We start from the raw sequence: 16147 nt of genomic DNA on the forward strand, positions 1-16147 counted from the left end.
ATTTTGATTGAAATTTTTTGTAATAAAATGAACAGACAAGAGCAATAAAATAAATTATCAATAATTATAAATTTAATCAATAAAGCTAAACTGAAAATATTAAAAATTTATTTGTCACTTATTTTGAGATATTTACAATCATCACAATTAACAACGAGACAAAAACAACAATTGTTTGTATTCTTAATGAATAAACAAAACTCCTTCTACATGAATTTTAAATATTTCCTGTTTGAAAATTATTATTTTATTATTATTTTCTTTTAAAATATTTGTATCCTATTATAGTACAAGGATTCTGGATTAAATATTTAGAACAACCAAAGAATTTCTTATTAAAATTATTTAATGAAATATTGTATAATCATAATGATATCTATATTCAATTTATCCAAGGAAGAATAATATTAATATACAAGAAAGGAGATAAATTATATAAACAAACTTACAGACAAATAACTTGTTTAAATTGTATGTTAAAAGTATATACATCTTTATTAAAGATGAAGATAGAAATCCAATTAATGTTAAATCAAATTGAAAAACAATTATCACAAAATCAAATTGGTTGTAAAACATACACATATGTATCAAAAGAATGATTATTATACAATAATATAATCATTCAGTTATTAATTAATGATAAATGGAAGTGGGTAGAAACATATTATGATGTCTCTAAAGCATATGATAGTATTAATCATCAATGGGTTAAACAATGTTTAATTTACTTTAACATCCCATTAGTTGTAATTAAAAGTATATTATATATATATTAATTATTACACAACTATAATTATATTATAATCAACAAATAAATGTTTAATTAATGTAGAAAGAGGAATAATACAATATGATAGTTTATCTAAATTATTATTTGTATTATCTATTGTTATATTATCTAAATAATTAGATAAACAAATTAATATTTTATCTATTAAAATGAATGGAGAAGAAAAACAAGTACAGTTAAACCACATATTATATATGGACGATTTAAAGATAATAACTAACAACCTCGAAGAAATGAAAAAAAAACACACAAATTAACAAAAGAAATATTTAATAGAATATGATTAAAAATAAATGTAGAAAAGAGTGTGAAAATGAATAATATCAATGATCAAATAATTGGAGAATTAGCTGAATTACCAAGAGTCATTAATAATAATCATTATAAATATCTTGGTATTGAAATAAGAGATAAAATAAATATTAATAAATATTATGCAATAATATTAAATGATGTATCTTCTATTCTATCATCATTAAATATTATGAAATATAGCAACCTCAATACAATAAGAAAGATTAATAATGATATAATCTCAAAATTAAGATATGGATTCTGTATTATTAAATGGAAACTTGGTGAATTTGAGAATATAGATAAATAAATAAGAAAATCATTGATACAACTCCAACTATACAGTAGAAACATCAATAAAAGTAGATTATATGTTACAATAAAAGATTTATGAATGAGATTAATGTCAGCACGAGATGAATGTTGTAATGAATTATTAAGAATATATTTAAAATATAAATATCAAATACAGAAATATTAGAAATGATAGAATTAGTAAAAGAGAATCCAAAATGAATAATTAAAAGAATGAAGAGAGCATTTGGTAAGAAAATTAATTTCAATGAATTAATATAATACAAATAAATGAAATAAAACATGATATAAGCAAAGTAATTGAATTTGTAACAAATAAAATAAATGAAAGATATTTAAATGAATGGAAAGAAATGTAGTGAATATATAAGAAATATAAATTGTATATTTAATAATATGAAATTAACAGTAGCCACATGTCATTAAATATAAAAAGAAATATATTCCTCCAAGTAATAAAGATACAAGAAGGAGTAATTATGACAGGAAGTATTAATTCTAATTTACTTCATATTAATATATTAAAATATTGTAAACATTGTCCTATCACAATTGCATCTATTAGCCACACTTTGTTAGGATGTCCTGTAATGAAGAAGAATCAAATATCAAAACACGATTATGTATGTAAACAAATATATAAACATATATTAATTACCCATTTTAATGAATTTAATGAAATTTGATTTTAATACATATCATAAATGTATTAATAATAATGAAATGATTATGACTTACAATAAAGATTTATTGGTTAGTAACCATTCTTTTAATGTTAGAATACCAGATATATATTATCAAAACATCAATGAAAAAAAGGATATATTAATGATATTGATATATGTCAAGATAGAAACACTGAATTAAATTATATTTACAAAATAAATAAATACAAAGAACTACAAGAGAACTTAATACAAAGTAGAGAAATAATTTATGTAGAAATAATACTTGTAATATTAACAATCAATTAATATATAAAGAAACAATAAGAAGATTAAAAACACTAAAATAACAAATTGAATTCAACAAAATACTAAGAACAATCATTATAAAAAACATAAAATACTTAATGTTCTACATATTCAACACTGGCAACACATTAGAAGATGAACCTTCTAATTCTCATATGTTAGAAATGAACTCAATTGTATAAATAGAGTATATTGAATTCAATGAAATAATCACTTCTCAATAATCATAAAATCTAATTGTATATATGTCTTTATTTGTTTTTTATGTTCTATTTTTATTTCTGAATATTTTCTTTTCTTGATAACAAACTTTATTTATCATATTCTTATTTATATTATTTATATTTATTTCTTGTTTTTCTATATTTTTCTGTTTATTCATTTCTTGTTTTTATGTTAATACATTTTATTATTATTAATCTTCTCATTAAAATTACTTTTCTTTTTCATTATCAAAATATCTTATTGTTATTTATCATTTAAATCAACAATTCTTCATTATGTTTTTGATATGTGTTATTTATTAAAGTTATACTATAATATAATGTTAATTTCTTTTAAATTTAATATACAATATAAAATTTAATATTTTTTGTTTTATAATATTTTTATTGATTTTACATTACGATTCAAAAGATTTAAATGATAAATTTCTATTCATTCATTAAAAATAAATCATTTTATAATACAAAAAATAAGATAATAAAATAAATATACATTAATGAGAAATAATATTTAAATAAATAATGTTAATAAAATGATTAAAAGATGAAATAATAAAAATAAAATGAAATTATATGAATCATTATAAATGATTGATTGTTATAACAACAAAATAATGAAATATAATACTATTGAAAATAAATTGAAAATAAAAATTAGAATATAATTAAAAATAAGAATGAAATAGAAAATATCCAATGTTTACATTCATATTGTTTATTATAATTAATATTATAACAGAACATAATATTAATAAAGAATAAATAACTACACAAATAAATACACAAATAAACATAAAGAATATCTAATAGATGAAATATTTATTTAAAATATAAATATGAATAATTTCATAAATAAGAAGTATAAAAAGAACAATATATGAAAATGATGAAGAAAGAGAAACAACATAATCAAATTGAATCAAGAAAGATATATATGAAATAATCAAATTTATCCAATAACTTAATTAATTAATGATAATATTCATTTATAACTATTTCATTAAAAATATTTATCAAATATTTAATGATATAAAAAATATAAAAATATAATTTTATTATAAGAATCATTCAAAACATTATTATTCCAATTTAATCATACAAACTAAGTTCTTAAATGATTCTTATTAAAAATAAATTTCAATTTCTCATATTATTATACTAATAAAATAAGAAGAAAAGAAATAACAAAAAATAAATATGAAATAATTAATATATACCCAATTATTAATATATTATTTATACATTCTTTTTTTCATTAATTTATCAATAAATTAGAATAAATATATTATTAGAATTTATTATTTTGATATGGTAATTGTATATAATTTTAAGTATTCAAATTTTACTACTTTTCTTTAGCTATGAATAATTTAATTACAATTTATTTATTTATATTTATATTAATTTGGTTTTACAAAACTTTGATTATATTTTCACCTGTATATATATAACAATAAATTATCTTGTTATTTTAATATCAAAACACTATTGAAATATAAATTATTCAATACGAATAAATGTTTGAGTACTTTATTACTTGAATAATAATTTATATTTATTATTTAGTGTTGCATTTCATTTTATAAAAGTATTATTAGTTTCAAAAAGTTATGTTTAATTAAAATGATATATTTGTTAATTAAAAGTAACATAAAAATGAGATAAATGAAAAACTTTTCCAGTAGATAAAAAATTTTACTACCTATATTTTATGATTTATAATTTATTAACATGTATATTTTTATTTACTTTTATTATATTGTAAAATACTATAATTTATACTAGTTTTATTAATAAATTTATTATTTTGTAATACAATAAATATATCTGTAAAATTAAGGTATCCTATTAATAATTTATTACATCTATTATATTAAATTTTAATTTAAATACTTTTTATATTTTTTTCTTATAATTATTAATTAATTAATCTAATTTATTTTCTTTTTAATCATTGTTTAATATATTAATAATTTATTCTACAATTATTCTAAATTGATGAAGTTAAATTAATTTACTTTTTTATAAAACTCATTTTGATATTTTTGTTATATTCTTTTGTTATTTCTGTGTTATGTTTAATTACACTATAACTAAAGATTCTTTAAATAAATTTTTACTATGATAATTATTTTCATATTATTCCATTCATTTTAGTTATTCTATTAAATACTTTCTATCTTATGATTTTATGAACATCTTTATTTAAAACTTTTTGTTTAATTTATATGTACTAATAAATTTCTTCTCCATCTCTTATTCTTATATCTTATTTATCTTCAAAGACTATTTTCTTTGTTTATTAGCTTTTAATTTTTGAGTATCTAGGACCTCTCTTTTAGAATATAAAATTTATCTCTTAGAAATGTTTGTTTTATAAAATTTGGACATAAGTTTATCGATAATATTTCTACTGCTTTATCTGCTAACATAAACAGATATATTCAAAATGTTTTTACCATTTAGAAATTTATAACATTAACCTTTAAATTTCTTATCATCCAAATATTTTAAAAAAGTTACTTAGACAGTATACTTGGTGTTTATTTATAGGTGATATATAATGGATTAAGCGTTTATTTTAACTTTAAATCAAAATTTGTAGAATCTTATAATTATAACTTATTTAATATATTATATAATTTTTTTCATTAAAAAAAATAAAATAATAACAATGAAAATAAATTATCCACGAATTCCTTGAGAACCTTTATGTTTATGTGCATCATTTATCATTTTACGAGCACTTGAAGAACTTTTTGATGCCATTTTACGAGCACTTTTTATGAGCTGACTTGCTGTTTTTGATAACTTTTGAATCTCACTTTTTGCCTTGTTATAGTTGTAAGGCCCTTCGTCTTCCATATCCATCAAGAACAATTCAAAATTAGTTTCATCACTAGTACTAAGATAAGCAAATGTGCAGAGTGAAAAAATAAGAAGTAGAGAAATCATGTTCAAAAAATATAATTTTTTGTTTTAAGTTTTTTATTTTAAATTTTTCTTTTTTTTTCATAAAACAAATTTAAAAATAACAATTGAAAGAAGAAAATAAAATTGAGTGAGTAATGTCTCATACCAACCTCTATTAAATTATCTTTTGAATTAAATTTAAGTATTCTGCAAATACTTTTTTTTAAGTTTAAAGTGCTCTTTTAAAAAAAGTTTATAAATAATTGTACATATAATTATAACAAATAATAATGATAACTGAAAATATTTATAAAATAAAAATTAATTAAATTTAATCAAAGTATCTTCAAAAATAAAAGATAAATAAATTATATAATTTAAAATCATTTCAATTTTTTTACAATAAGAATAATGTAAGTTAATTAAAAAAAAAAAGAGTATAATTTTATAAAATTAAATGATTCTTTAACAATTAAAAAGAAATAAGTTTTATGATGTAGAAAGACATTTAAGAATAGTTAGTGTTTCTTGATGAAAATTACCTTTATAATACCTATCAACAATATCTTTAAATAGTTTATCTTTTGAGATATAATAAAATAATGTCATACATGATAAAACTTTGTGAACATCAGTACTTCCAAAAATATTAAGTGGGGAAAGGGTATTTTTTTGATTAAGTAATGTAGTAGTTATATCTCTCAATCTAGTTGATAATATTGGATGGTTTAAATATGCTTTTGCTTCATCTAATGTCCGAATGTTATATAGGTCATTATTTCTTCCTCCCCATAGTCCTTGTATAACAGGAAATACATACCATATCCAATGTGTTACTTTTTTCCCATTTTTTACTTCTTCTAATGCAGTAGAATATGTTTGTGCATGATACCGTGGAGTAATACCTGTTTCTTGTCCATCAATAAATCTTTGAAGATTAAAAGGGTCATCAGTTATTTGGTTTGACATTAAATTGAAATAACAAAGATTGATTTTATTTTATATGAAAAAAGATTATGTTTTTTTCACTTCTAAACATTTTACTTCATATGTTTAAATTGAAGTAATAAAAACCTGATTAAATAATAATTATAAATAATGAATAATAATAATTATTGTTATAGTAATAATTTAATAATTCAATAAAATTAGCTTTATAATAATAAAAAATAATTATAATTATAAGAAACGTCATGTGATTTAATTAGATAAACAAAACTTTAAATATACAATTTAATTTTATGACATCAACATTATGCCAATTTGGTCAATTTTGTATTTCAAAAGATTGTCCATTTCAGCACTCATACTCATTTAAATTAGAGGATTACCAACCACCAAAACAACCAAGGATGACAATTGATTTACCATGTTATTTAGCAGAGTGGAAATATTTAGAAAGAGCAATATTAAATATAAAAACAATAGAAGATTTACAAAAATATATGGCATCTATTTTTACAAATGAAAAAGATAAAAGAGAAAAAAAAATTTGTATAAAAACATTTCCATCATTTAAAAATTTAAATGAGAAAGAAAAAAATATTGTACAAAATGAATTAATTCCTTTATGTAAAGAAATGATTATTAATCATCAAAATATACTTTTACCACCACCTGTAATTTTATATAAAGAAGGTAAAGTAATGTTTACAAGAAAACAAAGTTTATGTGTAATATCATGTTTATTATTTGGTTTATACTCAATTAAATTACGTAAAGATGAAAGAAAGTTTAATGGATATTCACAATTTCCATTTTTCTTATTTTGTGAAGATTCAGTGTCAATAACTATGACACAATGCATTATTCATTATTTTCATTTAATATTTAAAGAAGTTTCTAACGATAAATTTATGAATGAAATAATTGAAATTGAAAGACATTCATCCCAACTTTCATTAAAAGAATTATTAAATTCTAATAAGAAAATTATTCCAGGAGATGTTGATAATATTCATGGAATTATGGAAATTAATGAAACAGAAAATCTTAAAGCTGACTTTGCTAATAAGTATATTGGAGGAGGTGTACTTCATGGCGGATGTGTTCAAGAAGAAATTATGTTTATGGAATGTCCTGAAATGTTTGTTAGTATGATAACTAATCCAGTTATGGATGACCAAACAACTATTTTATTTAAAAATATTATTCGTTATGTTAAACTTGAGGGTTATGGTAGAAGGATTAAATTTAGTAAAGAATTTGAACAACTAATTTCTAATAATATTGTAGCTTTAGACGCTCTTGTTGCTTATGTAAATCCAAGTGAACAATACAATGAACGACAAACCATCCGTGAATTAAATAAAATTTTTAGTGGTGTTAAATGTTTATCTGAAGAAGACCATTTAATTCCATTTATTAGTGGTAAATGGGGTTGTGGTGTTTTTGGAGGAGATTGGAGATATAAGTATCTTCTTCAAACAATTATTTGTAGTTTTGTTGAACGTCCATTTATATTTACTTCATTCCATGATAATGAAGCTCAATCTGAAATTGAACAATTTAAAACAAAAATTGAAAATGATAATCCTTCAATTCATGACTTCATCCTATGGCTTACCTCTTTCTGTTCTAATCATGAAAACCTTCCTTACCTCTTAACTTCACCAACAATTCCTACTGCCAGTCATCCGTTTAAACCTCAAGAAGAAAATAATAATAAATGCACTATTGTTTGAATTATTATTCAATATTAAGAATTATTTGATTTTAATAGTTTTTTTATTCTTTGTAAATTGAATTTAAATTTTTAAATACCTTCTCTTTTATATGAAGTACAGAACCTTAAAAAATTAATATTCATTTTCTTAATAAACATTATTATTGAATTTTATTTTTTTATGATACTATTATGAATCAAAAACAAAAAGATTTCAACAACTTAAAAGAGAGAAAATATTCATTTAAAATAATAATAGATAAAGTGCTTACATAATTCTCTACATAAATACATATTTAAATACATTTATAATGTTATTAAATTGTTATATAAATTGTTAATATATGAAATATTAAGTATTAATAAAAACGGTAAAGTGATAACAACCAATTGTAAAGAAGACTGACATAGAGTTTAGTATTAAATAAAGCAGATAAGTAAAAAAGAGAAATTAATTAAAATAAAGAATAAAAGAATGAATAGGAAATGAAATTGAATTACAAAAAAATAGGGTTTTTCATTTATTCATGTTTATTCAGATTTAACAAATTTATATTTTTGGTTTTGATAAGAACAAAATAAATTATAACTCAAAGCTATGCTCAAACAACCACAAGGAGTTAAATTATTAACAAATATTTCTGTAGTTAGATTAGTAAAAGGTGAGAAAAAATTTGAAATTGCATGTTATCCAAATACAGTTGCAGCATGGAGACAAGGAGTGTTTGTTATAAGTACAGTTATAATAAAGGAAATAAAAACTTAAAAGAATAGTGAAATGCCATTAAATGAAGTATTACAATTAACAAGAATTTATCAGTCAGTAGAAAAAGGAGAAGTTGCAAAAAAGAAAGATTTAAAAGAAGCATTCGGTAAAACAAATGAGGATGATATTATATTAGAAATATTAAAAAATGGAGAAATTCAAAAAGGAGAGAAAGAAAGAAAAGTACAATTAGATTCATTAAATAAAGATGTAATGATTTTATTAACACAAAAACTTATTCATAAAGAAACAAAAAAACCAATTTCTATGAAAATGGCTGAAAAACTTATAAAAGATTTAAAATATAATATTGTTACTTCAAAAACAGCAAAACAACAATCATTACTTATTCTTAAATTATTAAAAAAACATCCTGAAATTCCAATTGAAAGAATGCCAATGGTTATTTCTGTTGATATAACTAAAGACCTTGAAGATGAAGTTTTAAATTTAATTAAAGATCAAATTAAAAATCAAAGTATTAAAGAAAGTTCTGAAACAAGAATTAAATATGAATTTATTATTGACCCTAGTGCTTTTCATGAATTACAAACATTAGCTGATAAAGTAAAAGAAAAAATGTTTCTTGAAATTGTATCAGTTAATCAAGAAATGGATTAATTACAAATTTTGTATTTCAATTTTTATTTGTTTTTATGTAATAATTACAATTGAAGTATAATAGAACAAGAAGACAAGAAATTTATAAAAAAGTAAATAAAAAATAATTAGTTTTGAAAATATAGAAAATACAAATATGAGAATATTTACTAATTATCTTTTTTTTTTTATTACGAATCTTAAAATATTTATTTGTTAATGGTTAAAAAAGAAATCATTCAATGGCTTAATCAATTAAACCAAGATGAAATTAATTATAAAATTATTGTATTAAATAAAATTATTGAAAAAAAAATTGATTTAAATGAATTTCTTGTTTGTTGCGGTGATTTTACAAGAAGTATTAGTTATAATTTAACATCTTTTAATGATGAATTAATATCACTTTCATATGAAGTAATGATTCAGTGGATTTCAATAATTTTATCACAACCAAAAATTCAAATTAAATATTATGATTTATTAATAATAAAATTTATTGATGGACTATATTATGCAATAAATGAAAGAATTCAATTTTATATAGATCGTATTATTCCTTTAATCACAACTTCTCAAATTTTTATTACTCGTCATTTATCTCAACTCATTCATTCTCTCTCTTTTCATATTCAAACTCATAATAAATCAATTCTTCCTATTATAATAAAACTTTTAAATACAATTAGTGTCCCAGATTCCCTTTGGAACGATTTAATCGTTTTTCTTTATCTTCAATACTATTTTGCAAAAGACCAATTCCAATCTTCGGTTTTAGATCTTTTAGTTCATTTATCATCATATAATCCTGTTATAACACCTAATTACATTAAAACATTCTTAAAATCCCTTAACATAGAAGACAATTCAATTTTTATGAATTTGGTTTAATTCAATTTAAGTAACTATTGATTAGAAGTATTAAGTCAAATATCCCCATTATATACTTTCTATTTTTATGTTTTAACTAATGGCTGGTTTTCATAATTAATTTATAGGAGATTTTATTACTCTTTTCTATTTTAGATAACAAAAAAAATCTAAAGAAAGTTTCATTTTATTTTTTCTACTTCCTTTCCTATTTTAAATCTACAGATCTTATTTATCTTATTTTTTGTTCTTAATGGATATTATCACTTTAATTTGTTCATTAATCATTCTTGGTGCTGTCTTAGTGCTTGTTCGATTATACGCTGCTGGTGGTATTAATCATGCAAAAAGAGATTTATCTGGAAAAGTTATTGTTATTACTGGTGGAACTCATGGTATGGGTAAAGTTATTGTAGAGCAACTTGCTGATAGTGGAGCTACTATTATTTCATGTTCAAGAAATAATGAAGTTGCCCAGAAAGTAATTGAAGAAATTAAATCAGTACATAAAAGCTGTAATATTATTCATGAACACCTTGACTTATCAGATTTAGATTCGGTAAAAGAGTGTGCAGAAAATATCTTAAATAAATATCATGAGATTGATATTTTGATTAATAATGCTGGAGTCATGAGAGTTCCTTACGGAAAGACTAAACAAGGGTATGAAACTCAAATGGGAGTGAATTATCTTGGTCATTTTCTTCTTACACAAAAACTTCTTAATGCTTTAGAAAAGTGTAACGGAAGAGTTATAAATTATTCTTCTGTTGCAAGTAAATTATATCATCGTAAAGAGCTTCCATTTGTTGCAGAAGAAAAAGGATTCTTTTCAATGAGATGGTATTGCGCAAGCAAGTTATCTATGGCCATTATGGCTCAAGAACTTGCAAAAAAGAATGATAATATTATTGCTGTTTCTCTTCATCCAGGATGTGTTAATACTTCACTATGGCAATTTTTCCCAGTATGGCTTCAATACCTTTGTTGGCCAATTCTTCAAGTTGTTTTTAAGACTCCGTTAGAGGGAGCACAAACCTGTCTTCATTTAATTCACTCTGAGTCCGTTACAAACGGAGCTTATTATGCAGATTGTAAACCAGCAGAACACAACAAAATTATGGACGATAGTGAAGTATGCACAAAGCTTTGGAATGATTCGGTTGATGCTACAAAACAATTTTTATAAAATTGATTGATTATCGTCGTTTATATTGTTTATTTGTAAAAATAAATCTATCTTTTTAAATTCTTTTTATTCCTTTTAATGCAAAGTGTTACAACTTCTTTTGAAGAAATGAAAAAGTTCAACTTAATTCTCTCAAAGTGTTTTGGAAATAAAGAAATGATCAATCAAAATGATCTCTCTTTTATTATTCGTTTACGCCGTTCATCAGAAACAAAGATAGAACTATTAGAATATCTAGAATCGGTCATATTTACTCAGTGTGAATTTATTGAATCTACTCATCTTAAAAGAACTCAATCTTCTTTTTAATCATTGAATATTTTTTTTATAATATTCTATTTTCCTTTATTCATAAATAAAAACAATAATTCAAAAAACATTTATATGGTTATGGTTTATAAATTTAATGATTTATTAAATAAAATATTCTCATTAACAAAACTTAATTCTGATATTTATCATTTAATAAAAGTTAATTCATTACTCACTATATTGAATTAAAATTTTGAATAAAATACTTTAATTTTATGATTACTATTATCTATTATTATTACATCTTTAATTTGTTTTCACAAACTTATTTTACTTTCTTAGTTTATTATTTTGTATGTTCAATATTTATTTAATTATTAATATATTTTTATTCTCTTACATTATCCACATTAATTTGTAACTTGATTTACCAATTAATTTATAAATATATTATTTGTCAATTCTTATAAATTATTAATTGTTATTTTTGTAGTTAACATCTCTTAGTTTATTATTTATTGATGTGATAATATCGCTTTAATTTTTTTAGTTATTATAATATTGATATTATCAGTTAGTTTATTTTTATGTTAATTCTATTAATATTCATAATTGATTAGAAAAGGTATTAATAATGTATCCATTTCTTTTTACATCTATAGTACAGTGCACAATAATAATACCATTAATATTTAAACTAGTATTTTGTTGGTACACTCTTTATTATTTTAGCATATAGGTTGTATTGTTAAACTAATAATATCCTTCTATTTAAATTTAAAAACTATTCCAACATTATGAGATTTATTGAATAAAATATTTATGATAATTATTTTTATTCGATATTTTTATTTTATAATAATTCTATAAAAGGATTTAAATTAATTTAGTTGGTTTTATCTTTTAATTCATTATTTTATATAATGTTTATAGTATTATAATTTTGACTATTAATGGTTATATCAACTATGTTGATTTCCTTTATTTTTGGTTGTCTTGTTTTGTAGTAATTCTTTATGTTCTTTTTTTTTCTCTATTTGCTTATTAATTCTATTTCTTTTTTGTTTACTTATATTATGTAGTTTTGTTTTATAGGAAATATTCTAAATTAATAAAAATACTAATATTGGACATTGTAATGTGTTTAATGTTGTTAATTTAATGATATTGTGTTATTATATTGAGGCTATTCTTATATCATATATATTAACAAATAATTTTATTTAAGTAAAAATTTCCATTCATAATCATTAAATTATTTTTCATGACATCTTTCACTTCACCTAGTTCAATTGTAAATAGTCATAAAGAGAAAATTGTTCATTGCACTTTTTATACCACAAGGAACAACACATCTTTTCATAATCTAATTAATTAATTAAAAATGAATTGAAAAAGAAATAAAAAAATAATTTAGTAAATAATCACATTAATTAGGTATTTCTGGTGCTTTACACTTTTCTATCACACAAGGATCTTTAAGAATACTATTTAATTGGTCAAGCCCTTCTTCTGTCCAAGAACCATTTAGTATTTGCGAAATTTCTTTTGTGACTAATAATGCATTAGGACTTTGAGGAGATTCTGTTGTAGTATATTTTGATGTTAAAATAATCTCTTGATCATCTACAGCACTAAGGCTCATTATACGGCGAGTATTCATGACTGAATAATAAGATTTATTTCATTTGTTAAATTACTGTGTTAATAAAAAAAAAAGAATGGAAGAAACTGAAGGAAATAATTCTCAAATAATATACTAAAAATAAAAGCTCATTATAATTTCAAAAAACAATGTTTAAATAGATAATATCTATATTTTGACATTTCTTGTTTTAGAACAATATTAATTAAAAAAGAAGAAGGAACTGAATTATAACTACTCATCAATGACAATAAGGTCATTTCCTTTTTCATCATCTACTACAATTAAATCATCATCTCCACTTTTAATCTCTTCATCTAAATGAATCACATTATTTTGAAGACTTGAATGATTTCCTGGAAGGTTATTCATTTCTACAGGAAGATATAAAACAGTTAAAACCATAACATAGAGGTTGACATAAGCCAATGTAGTCAAAGTAATTGAAGCATTATTGTGGTATCCCATGAAATTAGCAGCAATTAAAAGACACAAATACAGTATAATTACACAGATAGTAAATCCTCCGTAATATTTTAAACGTAATGAAACAGGTCCTAATTTTCTACTTTCTGAATAAGTTCGAATAATACCAAATACTAACCAAAAGACATAAATCACTATAACACCTAAAATACAAATTGATAAAACAACATTTGCAGGATCATCAATTCCCTTTAATGTAATAGAATAATTAGGTGTTGTACGATTATACATTAACTCTGTGAAAACTAATATAAATAATGTTAATAATAACAATGCACGTGGAAGAATAAATCTAAATGATTTTCTTACATTTAATGGTTTACGTAATGCTTCAAACATGGAAAGAACATAGAACATTAAGAAACAGATAAAGAATGTTTCAATACCAGTATTAAATAATAAGAATGTTACACTATCTACTACATATTCATAAAAGAAGAATGGATTATTAAATAATATTAATACAATGTTTAATATAAATGTCCACTTTTGCTCATGACACCATTGATTAATTGGGATACCTTTAATTGATGAAAGATATAACATACAACAGAAACTTGAAAACAAAATAAATGCCATTCTCCAAAACATTTCAAATACTGAGTATGAAGTAGAAATATATGAATTTTCTACAATAATATCTCCTAATGAAATATCAGTTGGTGTAAATGTAAATTCGAGAAGGTAATTTGGGTGTGTTAAATAAATTTGTGAAACAAGTGGAATTGCTTTACAATCAAGACCTTTTGATGCAGGGCATTTTATTTTTCTTGTTATTGTTTTTTCTTCAAGAAGTTCTAATGAGTTGATATTAACTTTACTAGTTTTATCAATAGGTAAAGCTGATCCATATAACTTATAACTAATTTCAGTAATTCCTTTTGCTATTTACTTGTTATTTTTTTCTTTCTCAAAAAGAATAAAAAGATTATAAAACAAACCAGATATTCCTTCTCTACCAAATCTCTTTTGAGGTATTAATGATATACGTGTTTCTTGGTTTAATACTGTAAATGGTCCAAAAGCAACAGTTAATTTTGTTTTTTGTTCATTTAAATCAATACCGTGACATATCTTTTTATCAAAACTAGAGACCTTCTCGTCACAATCCCACGTTGATAGGGTTTTAGAAAACCATGGATTTGGGATGGTCATTGATATACTAATACAGAAAGTTACAATAACAACAAACATTGCAAATATTAAAAGAAATCCACATTTTGATAACTTAGATACAAGAAGCTTTGGCTCTTTGTTTGTAGTAGCTGTGTTGTTATAATTCATGTCTGATTTTTAAGTTTTCAGTTATCTTTTTATTTTTAAGATTTGAGATTTTTGACAAACTTAAAAGGAATTAAAAAATAACACAAATAGTAAAGTGAATAAAATTTGTTATTTATTTTTATAAGCAAAAAATGTTTTTGTATCACAAAATTATACAATGAAATTTAGAGAAAAATATTCAATTGAACTTATAGAAAGAGAAATGAAAGACGATAACTAAAGGGGGTATTTAAGTATAGAGAAAAAAAAAAAACAAGAGACCTTTGGTAACTTGAACAGAAAGAATCGAGAAGAGTCTAAATGAACTATTGTTATTATAGACAAATAATTTCAATTAAAAAAGTTATTTAGTATTTCTGCTCTTTAGAGAAAGTTTACAATAATTATAAATCTAAAAAAAAATTTAAAGGTAATACAATAAACGTAATAAAAAAAAATGGCATTATATATGACTACACAAATAATGATAAATACATAATTTCTAATAAAATAATATACTGTCTAATTAAACAAATGAATAACAAATAAAATTATGAATAAATTAATTAAAAAACATATAAATATAATAAAGATATTTTATAAATTTATTTTATAATAAAATAAGATATAAAAAGGTCAATTAATAATTAAATTAATATAAAAAAGATATTAAAATATTTTATTTAATTTTAGTAAAAAAAAATAACAACTAACAAAAAAGATAAATAATAATGTTATTAAATTGCGTTAAAAGAAGTTCTTTTTCGATTGTAATAATTTTGTATTTGGTTTAAAAAAAATAATTAGATAAAAATAAATAAAAAATAAAAATAAAAGTTTAGTTTTAAAGTTCTTTGACTTTATTGTTGAAAAAGAATTTAATTTTTAAATGATTATT

At 21.1% G+C, this 16147-nt stretch overlaps 6 protein-coding genes across 6 annotated transcripts in view, besides 41 other annotated features; 3 read left to right on the forward strand and 3 right to left on the reverse strand.

Annotated features, from left to right (window-relative positions):
• Positions 1–43: 43 nt before the first annotated feature.
• Positions 44–113: a sequence feature (AT_rich).
• Positions 114–235: 122 nt separating this feature from the next.
• Positions 236–274: a sequence feature (AT_rich).
• Positions 275–299: 25 nt separating this feature from the next.
• Positions 300–2640: a repeat region.
• A 3-nt stretch (positions 2641–2643) lies between these two features.
• Positions 2644–2823: a microsatellite.
• A 69-nt stretch (positions 2824–2892) lies between these two features.
• Positions 2893–2989: a sequence feature (AT_rich).
• Positions 2990–3043: 54 nt separating this feature from the next.
• Positions 3044–3178: a microsatellite.
• Positions 3058–3227: a microsatellite.
• A 6-nt stretch (positions 3228–3233) lies between these two features.
• Positions 3234–3283: a microsatellite.
• Positions 3284–3314: 31 nt separating this feature from the next.
• Positions 3315–3336: a sequence feature (AT_rich).
• Positions 3337–3342: 6 nt separating this feature from the next.
• Positions 3343–3482: a microsatellite.
• A 79-nt stretch (positions 3483–3561) lies between these two features.
• Positions 3562–3661: a sequence feature (AT_rich).
• A 99-nt stretch (positions 3662–3760) lies between these two features.
• Positions 3761–3806: a microsatellite.
• A 13-nt stretch (positions 3807–3819) lies between these two features.
• Positions 3820–4007: a sequence feature (AT_rich).
• A 133-nt stretch (positions 4008–4140) lies between these two features.
• Positions 4141–4165: a sequence feature (AT_rich).
• Positions 4166–4303: 138 nt separating this feature from the next.
• Positions 4304–4483: a microsatellite.
• Positions 4449–4579: a microsatellite.
• Positions 4580–5209: 630 nt separating this feature from the next.
• Positions 5210–5289: a sequence feature (AT_rich).
• Positions 5290–5559: 270 nt separating this feature from the next.
• Positions 5560–5635: a sequence feature (AT_rich).
• A 118-nt stretch (positions 5636–5753) lies between these two features.
• Positions 5754–5805: a sequence feature (AT_rich).
• A 17-nt stretch (positions 5806–5822) lies between these two features.
• Positions 5823–5972: a microsatellite.
• A 30-nt stretch (positions 5973–6002) lies between these two features.
• Positions 6003–6482, reverse strand: EDI_110580 (uncharacterized protein; the record flags this gene model as incomplete). Its single annotated transcript, XM_001738509.1, has 1 exon — positions 6003–6482. One exon carries the CDS (start codon positions 6480–6482, stop codon positions 6003–6005), a length of 480 nt encoding a protein of 159 aa, XP_001738561.1.
• Positions 6483–6594: 112 nt separating this feature from the next.
• Positions 6595–6701: a microsatellite.
• A 53-nt stretch (positions 6702–6754) lies between these two features.
• EDI_110590 (poly(ADP-ribose) glycohydrolase, putative) lies at positions 6755–8197 on the forward strand (the record flags this gene model as incomplete). The annotated part of the gene is made up of 1 exon (XM_001738510.1): positions 6755–8197. The coding sequence occupies one exon, from the start codon at positions 6755–6757 to the stop codon at positions 8195–8197; it is 1443 nt and encodes a 480-aa protein (XP_001738562.1).
• Positions 7645–7666: a sequence feature (AT_rich).
• Positions 8197–8275: a sequence feature (AT_rich).
• A 28-nt stretch (positions 8276–8303) lies between these two features.
• Positions 8304–8361: a sequence feature (AT_rich).
• Positions 8362–8462: 101 nt separating this feature from the next.
• Positions 8463–8547: a sequence feature (AT_rich).
• A 229-nt stretch (positions 8548–8776) lies between these two features.
• EDI_110600 (uncharacterized protein) lies at positions 8777–9565 on the forward strand (the record flags this gene model as incomplete). Its single annotated transcript, XM_001738511.1, has 2 exons — positions 8777–8901; positions 8953–9565. The coding sequence occupies 2 exons, from the start codon at positions 8777–8779 to the stop codon at positions 9563–9565; spliced, it is 738 nt and encodes a 245-aa protein (XP_001738563.1).
• A 78-nt stretch (positions 9566–9643) lies between these two features.
• Positions 9644–9738: a sequence feature (AT_rich).
• A 74-nt stretch (positions 9739–9812) lies between these two features.
• Positions 9813–9871: a sequence feature (AT_rich).
• A 128-nt stretch (positions 9872–9999) lies between these two features.
• Positions 10000–10045: a sequence feature (AT_rich).
• Positions 10046–10667: 622 nt separating this feature from the next.
• EDI_110610 (restnol dehydrogenase, putative) lies at positions 10668–11603 on the forward strand (the record flags this gene model as incomplete). The annotated part of the gene is made up of 1 exon (XM_001738512.1): positions 10668–11603. One exon carries the CDS (start codon positions 10668–10670, stop codon positions 11601–11603), a length of 936 nt encoding a protein of 311 aa, XP_001738564.1.
• Positions 11604–11918: 315 nt separating this feature from the next.
• Positions 11919–12031: a sequence feature (AT_rich).
• A 67-nt stretch (positions 12032–12098) lies between these two features.
• Positions 12099–12156: a sequence feature (AT_rich).
• A 41-nt stretch (positions 12157–12197) lies between these two features.
• Positions 12198–12375: a microsatellite.
• A 16-nt stretch (positions 12376–12391) lies between these two features.
• Positions 12392–12462: a sequence feature (AT_rich).
• A 195-nt stretch (positions 12463–12657) lies between these two features.
• Positions 12658–12800: a sequence feature (AT_rich).
• Positions 12801–12822: 22 nt separating this feature from the next.
• Positions 12823–12948: a microsatellite.
• A 106-nt stretch (positions 12949–13054) lies between these two features.
• Positions 13055–13092: a sequence feature (AT_rich).
• A 130-nt stretch (positions 13093–13222) lies between these two features.
• Positions 13223–13280: a sequence feature (AT_rich).
• Positions 13281–13734: 454 nt separating this feature from the next.
• Positions 13735–15270, reverse strand: EDI_110620 (uncharacterized protein; the record flags this gene model as incomplete). Its single annotated transcript, XM_001738513.1, has 2 exons — positions 13735–14870; positions 14928–15270. The coding sequence occupies 2 exons, from the start codon at positions 15268–15270 to the stop codon at positions 13735–13737; spliced, it is 1479 nt and encodes a 492-aa protein (XP_001738565.1).
• Positions 14431–14467: a sequence feature (AT_rich).
• A 378-nt stretch (positions 15271–15648) lies between the features above and the next one.
• Positions 15649–15678: a sequence feature (AT_rich).
• A 45-nt stretch (positions 15679–15723) lies between these two features.
• Positions 15724–15907: a microsatellite.
• Positions 15908–15993: a sequence feature (AT_rich).
• A 51-nt stretch (positions 15994–16044) lies between these two features.
• Positions 16045–16085: a microsatellite.
• Positions 16086–16134: 49 nt separating this feature from the next.
• EDI_110630 (protein phosphatase 2C, putative) overlaps positions 16135–16147 on the reverse strand; it is a gene marked incomplete at both ends in the record, with an annotated part of 897 nt that continues 884 nt past the window's right edge. The window contains one exon of the mRNA XM_001733375.1: positions 16135–16147. This exon is cut by the window's right edge and continues 884 nt beyond it. Coding sequence (XP_001733427.1) covers positions 16135–16147 — 13 coding nt within the window.

Source organism: Entamoeba dispar, genomic scaffold, assembly GCF_000209125.1.
Source record: "Entamoeba dispar SAW760 scf_1105229461423 genomic scaffold, whole genome shotgun sequence".
Lineage (NCBI taxonomy): Eukaryota > Evosea > Mastigamoebida > Endamoebidae > Entamoeba > Entamoeba dispar.